Source organism: Nothobranchius furzeri, chromosome 6, assembly GCF_043380555.1.
Source record: "Nothobranchius furzeri strain GRZ-AD chromosome 6, NfurGRZ-RIMD1, whole genome shotgun sequence".
In the NCBI taxonomy this organism is placed as follows: Eukaryota; Metazoa; Chordata; class Actinopteri; order Cyprinodontiformes; family Nothobranchiidae; genus Nothobranchius; species Nothobranchius furzeri.
The window spans coordinates 9,510,178-9,520,423 of NC_091746.1; the positions used below are offsets into that span (position 1 = coordinate 9,510,178).

Sequence of the window (10,246 nt, forward strand, 5' to 3'; positions counted from 1 at the left end):
TAATGGTGCGTTCGCTTTCTCCTCGGAAATTCTAACTTCCCAGTAGGAAAAATCAAATGAAAAAGGACGGCAAAAGGAATGAAGATACACAGTAAATTTAGTTCACAGTAAAGATGTTTGCTTCAGTTTAATTATCAGCTTATAAAACTACAAGGACGAAGTTAAAATACAAACTTGTATGTTATTTATCGTGATATTTATCAAATATGGTTATATATTGAGAAAAATATATATTTAATTATAAAAGAGAATTAAAATAATAAACACTCAAAAGTATCGAATATTGGTACCGTTAAGTACCGGTATCGACTCGTAGGTACCGGGAATTAGTACCGGATCGATTCAAATGTCAAAGGTACCCATCCCTAGTTGTAAGTGATCTGAACGTTTCATGATGATAGCACTTTCCTATAGGGGGTCAAACCATGTCCCAAAGGTCACCGGGCCTGGTGTCACTTTAAAGAAGTAGTCCAGTTACACCTTTGTGGGCTTATAACTTGGCTTCTGAATGTCCTAGACAGATCAGGGTTGTTTTAGTGTACTCCAATCAACAGCCCCTACAACCACAAAAAGGAATGGAGTCATTAGCACTTATGGTTCTTAAATGGCACCCATAATTATGTTGCACGAAGCACAATTTCACATCATTCAGGGTCCATTTGTGTGAAAACAAGGTCCAATCAGGCTGAAACGTTACAGGAAGGTAGAATCTATTGAGTTGTAAGTGATCTGAACGTTTCAAGATGATCGCACATTCCTATAGGGGGTAAAACCATGTCCCAAAGGTCACCGGGCCTGGTGTCACTTTAAAGAAGTAGTCCAGTTACATCTTTGTAGGCTTATAACTTGGCTTCTGAATGTCCTAGAGAGATCAGGTTTGTTTTAATGTACTCCAATCAACAGCCCCTGCAACCACAAAAAGGAATGGAGTCATTAGCACTTATGGTTTGTAAATGGCACCCAGAATTATGTTACACGAAGCACAATTTCACATCATTCTGGGTTCATTTGTGTGAAAACAAGGTTCAATCAGGCAGAAACGTTACAGGAAGGTAGAATCCATTGAGTTGTAAGTGATCTGAACGTTTCATGATGATAGCACTTTCCTAAGGGGGTCAAACCATGTTCCAAAGGTCACTGGATCTGGTGTCAATTTAAAGAAGTAGTTCAGTTACACATTTGTGGGCTTATAACTTGGCTTCTGAATGTCCTAGAGAGATCAGGTTTGTTTTAGTGTACTCCAATCAACAGCCCCTACAACCACAAAAAGGAATGGAGTCATTAGCACTTATGGTTTGTAAATGGCAACCAGAATTATGTTGCACGAAGCACAATTTCATTTCATTCTGGGTCCATTTGTGTGAAAACAAGGTCCAATCAGGCTGAAACACTATAAGAAGGTAGAATCTATTGAGTTGTAAGTGATCTGAACGGTTCAAGATGATCGCAGATTCCTATAGGGGGTAAAACCATGTCCCAAAGGTCACCGGGCCTGGTGTCACTTTAAAGAAGTAGTCCGGTTACATCTTTGTGGGCTTATAACTTGGCTTCTGAATGTCCTAGAGAGGTTAGGTTTGTTTTAGTGTACTCCAATTAACAGCCCAATTACCCCAAAAAGGAATGGAGTCATTAGCACTTATGGTTTTTAAATGGCACCCAGAATTATGTTGCACGAAGCACACTTTCACATCATTCTGGGTTCATTTGTGTGAAAACAAGGTCCAATCAGGCTGAAACGTTACAGGAAGTTAGAATCTATTGAGTTGTAAGTGATCTGAACGTTTCATGATGATAGCACTGAGACATTAGCACTTATGGTTTTTAAATGGCACCCAGAATTATGTTGCACGAAGCACAGTTTCACATCATTCTGGGTTCATTTGTGTGAAAACAAGGTCCAATCAGGCTGAAACGTTACAGGAAGGTAGAATCTATTGAGTTGTAAGTGATCTGAACGTTTCATGATGATAGCACTTTCCTAAGGGGGTCAAACCATGTCCCAAAGGTCACCGGATCTGGTGTCTAAAGAAGTAGTCCAGTTACACATTTGTGGGCTTATAACTTGGCTTCTGAATGTCCTAGAGAGATCAGGTTTGTTTTAGTATACTCCAATAAACAGCCCCTACAACCACAAAAAGGAATGGAGTCATTAGCACTTATGGTTTTTAAATGGCACCCAGAATTATGTTGCACGAAGCACAATTTCACATCATTCTGTGTTCATTTGTGTGAAAACAAGGTCCAATCAGGCAGAAACGTTACAGGAAGGTAGAATCTATTGAGTTGTAAGTGATCTGAACGTTTCATGATGATAGCACTTTCCTAAGGGGGTCAAACAATGTCCCAAAGGTCACCGGATCTGGTGTCAATTTAAAGAAGTAGTCCAGTTACACATTTGTGGGCTTATAACTTGGCTTCTGAATGTCCTAGAGCGATCAGGTTTGCTTTAGTGTACTCCAATCAACAGCCCCTACAACCACAAACAGGAATGGAGACATTAGCACTTATGGTTTTTAAATGGCACCCAGAATTATGTTGCACGAAGCACAATTTCACATCATTCTGGGTTCATTTGTGTGAAAACAAGGTCCAATCAGGCTGAAACAATACAGGAAGGTAGAATCTATTGAGTTGTAAGTGATCTGAACGTTTCATGATGATCGCAGTTTCCTAAGGGGGTCAAACCATGTCCCAAAGGTCACCGGATCTGGTGTCACTTTAAAGAAGTAGTCCAGTTACACATTTGTGGGCTTATAACTTGGCTTCTGAATGTCCTAGAGAGGTCAGGGTTGTTTTAGTGTGCTCCAATCAACAGCCCCTACAACCACAAAAAGGAATGGAGTCATTGATAGAGAAAAGCTGGTAATGCACTTTCTGTATCCTCACATGATGAATGATGAAGGTCATAGTCTCACGTAATCACAGTTAACACGTACCTACTTACGTTTGTATTTTTTATCATTTATTGGGGAACATCCGCAATATGTATCCAAAGTTCATGTATCCTTACTGGGGTCAGATCGACCCTGCTGAAGGTCATCCACCAGATAGTCGAACTCCCGGTTTGGCCTAAAGCCTGGAACACCAAGAGGAAAGAAAATAACTTCCCGGATAAAGTTGTCACTTATCACTAGTAAAGGAATGTGTTATGAAACTCTGTAACTGAATAAAAGGCTCACAGAAGGAGCAGCTCTTTGAGATCTTCTGAACTCCACACTGGGTTGGTTCATTCTTGGTTTTCGCATTTCTCCCTCTGCAGAGACAAAATAAAAGTTATATATCTTCCACCTGTGCTTGTGATTCACTCTAGGTAACCTCTGCTGCTAAAATAACCCAACATTTCTGGTGCCGTGACTCGACGCACGGAGCTCCGGCGCGGGAGGTCTTCGCCGGAGGGCTGCAAGGCGCCATCCTTTTGGAAAGTCCAGGCTGCTGAATTGCTCCACTGGCCAGCTGACTTAGCTCTGCCGGACACCTTCTTCTGCCGTCTCCCGTGCGATCGACTCAGTCTGAATCGCTCGCACAGGGGGGAGTTTGTAAGTTGAAAACTTTGATAACTCTGGTTTACGCTTTTCCACTTTTAAAACTAAGGGTCCTAGACAGAGAGGGTAAATTCTGCTGTTCAGGTTTAAAGGACGCTTTAAACTGCTGACGTAGAGTCGGGTATTGAGCCTTTTGTCCGGAGTAATGCCGCTATGAAATAGTTTGAAATAAAGCGAAGGGTTGGACAAGGTTGTAACGGATTAGATTTTGAGAAAATCTAAAACCACCTCCTGGGAGATAAAGAACGCCAGGCCGGTAGTAAAAATACAGAACAGCAGAATCAAAGGAGAAGTATCTCACAATAAGTGGGTACAAGGAATAATAGGCACAGTATATTGTTCCTGTGCATGCCATTTCACACCTGAAACCTGACTGTGTTAACGAACGGTGTGGACGGGCACTGCAAGGAGCGGCTGTGTGGATTTTAAAGGTTTTTTGCTCTGTCATTAGATCAGGAAAGCGTATGAGCTCAAAATATAGGTGCATAAAATAGACACCGCAGGGACACAAGACTAAAAACTATACGATCACCGCCGACGCCATAACATAGAAATAAACAGTTTAATCTATGATTTCTAAATTCACAATTCTACTCGTTACCAACATTGCATTGATCATATTACTAATATTGATCTTTCTGGAACTGTACGGTGTTATCCCCGCTGATCTTACCAGACCAATTAATATAACTCAAATATTGCAACTGAGCTAAAATGGGAAATATCACATCAGCTGAACAACTGGAGGGAGATTTAAAATACATGTATAACAGGTTCCCTAATAGCCTAAAATATATGAAAGAATGGAATAAGAAATACAAAGTTGATGGTAAACTGAAGGGACAGCAATGGAAGGATTTAGTGCTCGTGTATGAGGCAAAAGTTCTGACAGCAGCTGGAAAGGATAAGTCAAGGAAAGAAGAAAAATTGAAGATTGCAAAATTGTGGATGGAGGAGACAGAAAAAAGAAAGGCAGGGATTCAGAAAAAGAAAGACCATCAAAAGAGCAGTGAAAAAGGTTCAGAGGAGGATGCTTATGTCCTGAAAAAGCTGAGTGATGATCTATCACTCTCGCCTCCCCCTCCCTACCAGGCTCCACAGCCTGCTGAGGGAACCCTTTCGCCTAATCTGTATCCGTCTGTGAATGATATCGGTGGTGCCTCTGCCCCACCTTCTGTGAGTGATACTGATGAGAAACCAGGAACATCTTATAAAAAGAAAGGGAAAGATATAAAACCTGAGTTAAAAAGTTCTTTTGAAAAAGAAAAAATCTGAAAACTCTTCCCCAGACACTCAAGTGTTCCTTGGCCAGGAAGCTGAGGAGGAAGCCGGTGACATCTTTTATCAGCAGGGACACGCTCAGAAAGGCTTTAAGCCTCGGAGACGTGGTCAGGAAGCCCAAGGGAAATGGAGAGCTCAAAATAGCTCAAATGGCCCCACCTGCTGGACTTGCGGTGGAACTGGCCATATTTCACATAATTGTCCCTCTGCCTCACGAGGCCAAAATAGAGAAAGGGGTGGCAGGGGCGGATTTAATAAATCCCGGACCCCCCGTCGACCTGATGGTCACCGTTCCAGACAGGAGTCTGGAGCTGACTCCCAACACTGACTAGGAGACGCTTGTAGGGAGGATCAGGATGATGCATCTGTGGTGGACTGCTGTGGTGCTTGGGATTTGCTCACTGTGTTAACAGAAAAACCTTTCATTAAACTTATGATTCAAGGTCGCCCCCTAGAGTTTCTCTGCGACACGGGAGCATGTCGGACTGTTGTTTCTTCGGGAATAAAGCTCCCTGAGTCTAGAAATACTATTTTGGTTAAATCTGCAGACGGAGCTCTCACCCGCTCCCCACTGTCTAAACCTGTGTCTGTGGTGGATCCCGTAACAGGTTGGAGAAAAAGAGCCTCTGTGGTCGTGGCCCCCAGCTGCCCACTCAATCTTTTGGGCAGAGATCTGATGTCCGCGTTCAAAATATCAGTCGTTCCCGTTGGGAATGGTATGCGTGCTATTCGTACAGATGAAAGTGAGGAATGTTTTTTGCAGAGCGACCACCCTGATTCACAGGGAGTGTACTACTCCCTGCGCCCTGTGATTGACGACTTGGCTCAATCAAAGCTCCTCATGAACACTGCACTGTCAGTGCTCCCAAATCCTTCTAAAATTGAGATGCCCATCATCAAACTGCACGTGACGATGGCTCTCAGGCCTGACGTTGACCACACTTATCAGGATTCATTTTTCTCCTATTCCCCTGTTGTGCTGTCCACCACACACCTAATTACCGATGGTGATGCTTGTTCTGTCGCTTCAGTGTTGCTTCCTACCGTGGTTACACCTTTTCATGATGTGTCTACCCCACCTCATATTTCTTTAACTAGAAATAGCTCCACCCGGTTGGAATGTTTGGGTCACATGGTTGAGAAAGCTACTAGAGCTTCTGACTTTGTTTCTACTCATTTTCATGATTCTGATGATTGGCAGTATAGCCCAAGCACGGGCTTATACCGCCTCCCTTTGCTCGTTCTGCTGCACTGCATGCCTGCTGTTGACCCTTTGCAGTGATTTTCAGAAACGCTCCTCCTCAGTGAGGAGGATGAAAATCAGCTCGCACAAATCCCACCCGCCTTGTGGTCACAAGGCCCCACAGATGTTGGTCTCCTGACTTCTATCCCTCCTGTACAGATCACTCCTAAATCGTACTTTAGACCTAGAGTTAAACAGTACCCTTTGTCACCGGAGGCTGAACAAGGCATCAAACCAGTAATTTCTGATTTGTTGCAGGCAGGCATCATCAGGCTTTGCCCTGATTCTCCCTGTAACACGCCCATCTGGCCTGTTAAAAAGGCTGATGGGAAAACATGGCGCATGGTTCAAGATCTCAGAATGGTAAATTCAGCTGTGCAGACGCGTGCACCAAATGTGCCTGATCCACACACTTTGCTAAATTCTCTGAAGCCGTCCAGGAAATACTTTTCAGTCGTTGCCCTGAGTAATGCCTTTTTCAGCATTCCTGTGCACCCAGACTCACAGTTTTGGTTTGCTTTCACCTATAAAAACACCAAGTACACCTTCAATCGTCTGCCTCAGGGATTTGCTGACAGCCCCACCATTTTCACGCAAGCAATCACTAACTGCTTGGCGGATTTTCAGTGCTCTGATAAATCCCAAATCCTTGTTTTATGTTGACGATGATCTTGTTGCTTCAGATGACCCCGAGTCCTGCTTGGCAGACTCTCTCACGCTGTTACGTCATCTTCATAACTCTGGAAACAAGGTTAGCAAGAAGAAGCTACAATGGATTAAAACATCTGTCCAGTACTTAGGCCACACCCTGTCAGGAGAAGGGAGACAGATTCAACAAGGCAGACGAGACACGATTTTGAACACACCTAAACCTTTGACTAAGAAACAAATGATGCAATTTCTCGGTTTGGCTAATTACTGCAGGCAGTACATTCCTAATTATGCTGAGAAAACACAGCCTCTGTCTGAAATGATTCATGGTCAGAAACTAGAGATGAAAGACAAGCTCACATGGACAGCTGCCACAGAAGCTGCTTTCATGTCATTAAAACAGGACATTCATTCCAGCACAACTTTGATGTTGCCAGATTACACAAAGCCTTTTGTGCAGACTGTTGATTGTAAAAACGGATTCATGACTCAAGTGTTGTTGCAGCTGCATGGTGGAAAACACAGACCAATTGCTTTCTATTCTAAGAAGTTGGATCAAGTTGCTTTGGCTCTTCCTGCATGTGTACAGGCTATTGCTGCTGCAGCATTAGCTGTTTCCTGCTCCGCTGACGTAGTCTTGTTTCACTCTCTCACTCTCCTTGTTCCTCATGCTGTTGATGTGCTCCTGCTGCAAGGGAGACTGGGTCTCCTGTCTCCAGCCCGCACTCTCAGCTACACAGCACTTTTGATTTCACAGCCTCACATCACCATCCAACGCTGCAACACTTTAAATCCAGCAACGTTGCTGCCCACTCCACAGGATGGTGACCCTCACAACTGTGTGGAGGCAACTGACAGCTTACAGCTGCCCAGGCCTGACCTAAAGGACACGCCTCTCCCTGATGGATTGGTGTGGTTCGTGGATGGCTCAAGCTCTAAAACTGTTACTGGAGTTACTCAAACGGGCTATTCCATTGTACAGTTGCCTGACACAATTATTGAGGCCAAATCTTTGCCATCACATTTTTCTGCACAAGCTGCTGAAATCATTGCTTTGACAAGAGCATGTGAACTTGCCTCTGACAGACCTCTCACGGTTTACACAGACAGCCAATATGCCTTTTCTACAGTTCATTGTTTTGCTAAACAGTGGGAACGCAGAGGCATGGTCACTTCTACGGGGAAGCCGATTACACACTCTCAGCTTTTAATTAGACTCCTTAAAGCTGTTCTTCTGCCTTCCTCTCTCGCGCTTTTTAAATGTCAAGCTCACGATTCTGGGAAAGACAGTTTCCTGTGGGAACAGGTTGGCTGATCAGGTTGCTAAAGCTGCAGCCCAGGGTGATTTTGGCTGTTCCGACCTGTTCGCTGTACAGGAAACTGCTGTTCTGGCTGACATGCAGTCACATGCACCGGCTGCAGAAAAACATTTGTGGAAAACAAGGGGTGCCGTGTTGTCACAAGATGGGCTTTTTGTTGTGAATGGGAAACCTGTCCTACCTAAATCGTTGTTCAAAGCTGCGGCCCTTTTGACACATGGGCCTTGTCACGTGTCAACAGGGGGGGTGACTCACTTAATTCAGCAGCATTTCACAACTTACAACCTTGAGTCCTACCTCAAAAACTTTTGCAGGTCTTGTTTAACCTGCGTTAAACACAATCCTCAGGGAAATATACGACCCAAACGTGGACAGTTTCCCCAGCCGTCACAACCCTTTCAGGTTTTGCACATGGATTTCATTGAACTGACACAAAGTGCATCCTACAAATACTGCTTGGTAATCATTGATGCTTTTTCTAAATGGGTTGAAATTATTCCATCTGCTAAAAATGATGCACTAACAGTGGCAAAAGCTCTATGCAAAACCATCATCGCTAATCATGGCATCCCGGAACTGATCTACTCGGACAATGGCCCACATTTTGTAAATGACGTAATCCAGAACATGGCTGCCCATTTGGGCATTAAACTAAAGAACCACTGCGCATACCATCCCGCGAGCGCTGGTCTCGTTTAAAGAAATAATGGGACCATAAAGAGTAGACTCAGGAAATGCATGGAAGAGACAAAAAGACCGTGGCCAGAATGTTTAGACTTGGTAAAACTCTATATGAGGATTACACCTACAGGTTCAGGTCTGACTCCTTTTGAGATTGTCTATGGCAGACCCTACAAGTTACCTCTAGTTGACAAAGACTTACAGAAGGCTGAAGAAGAGTTGACTTTAGCTGACTACATGAAAAAGATCATTTTGTGCAAAGAGTCCCAAACTGCAAATACCTGGCCTCTTTCTTCTTCTGTTTTACAGGAAAACACACCTATCGTCAAGCCAGGAGACTGGGTCTTCATCAAAGTCATTAAAAGAAAGAACTGGACCAGTCCTAAGTGGGAAGGCCCGTTCCAAGTCCTGCTAGCCACTCTCACTGCGGTCAAGATCGCTGAACGACCCTCCTGGATTCATCTCTCCCACTGCAAACTGCAGAGGCATCTGAATCAATAGACACGCGTCAGGGGGAAGACCAACTTCAAAGGGGTCGTGGTTTTTAGTACCACCTCGTCTCAACGGGGGTGAAGAACACACAGGTGAAAGATCCCTGACGTCTAGCGGTCAAACTTCCCATTAGGGGAAGGCTATTAATTCAGATGGCCTCTCCACCGCCTTCCGTGATGACTGCAAGGATTTTGTTCTACATAGTGGTGTTCCTGGCCCTCTACTGGTTCCTACGAGGATACTACGTTGCCTCCCGACATCATGTTTCCCGACCTCAACGTTCTGCAATTGACCCCCACAATGCCCTACACAACACCTGGTACCAGATGGTGAATCTGACTGCACGGAGACTAGGTTTTAATGACAGCTGTTATGCCTGCTCCTGGATTCCCCATCATTCCCAAGAAAATCCCACAATGACTGCTGTTCCCATCAGCATGACTGATACAATTTGTCTGCTTCATGCTTACACCCTACAACGAATGCCCACACAAGACTGTTCCATCCCACACTGCTGCTCCTCATTCCACCATTTGTCCAGGCACTGGACTCTGCCAGCCACTTACTCTTACACAACCAACAAGACAGTTGCCCATTGCCTACCTGAACCTCACCCACCTGAGCATTGAACTGACTGGCCATCCGTATTACCCTCCTTGGAATACTTCAGATCATCTCCTAGACGTCCCTACACCCCGTGGGATGGGGACCCCTGATGGATACATCTGGAAGTGCGGCAACACCCTGTACCTGTATTTGCCCAAAGACTGGTGTGGCACCTGTAGTTTGGCTCGACTACAACCCTCCTCATATGTGTTTAGTGAGGAAGGGGTCCAACTGACGACACAGGAGCTGAAGAAAAGAGAATTTAAGCCAGTCCAGGCTTATGTGCCGTTCTCTGCAAACAGCGGCCGCACTCCACTCTACAATGATGCCTATGGACTCCTTTTCACCATCTTCCCGAGCTTTGGCACTGCCAGTCTAATGCACCGGATGAATGAAGTTTGGTGGTCTCTGGAGAACATTACTAGCATCCT

The 10,246-nt window shown here is 44.5% G+C and overlaps 1 protein-coding gene across 1 annotated transcript; it reads left to right on the plus strand.

Annotated features, from left to right (window-relative positions):
• Nucleotides 1–3,202: 3,202 nt before the first annotated feature.
• Nucleotides 3,203–8,131, plus strand: LOC139070240 (uncharacterized). Its single transcript, XM_070551964.1, has 2 exons — nt 3,203–3,220; nt 6,750–8,131. The coding sequence occupies exon 2, from the start codon at nt 6,956–6,958 to the stop codon at nt 8,030–8,032; it is 1,077 nt and encodes a 358-aa protein (XP_070408065.1). The 5' UTR covers nt 3,203–3,220; nt 6,750–6,955; the 3' UTR covers nt 8,033–8,131.
• The last annotated feature ends 2,115 nt before the right edge of the window (nt 8,132–10,246 follow it).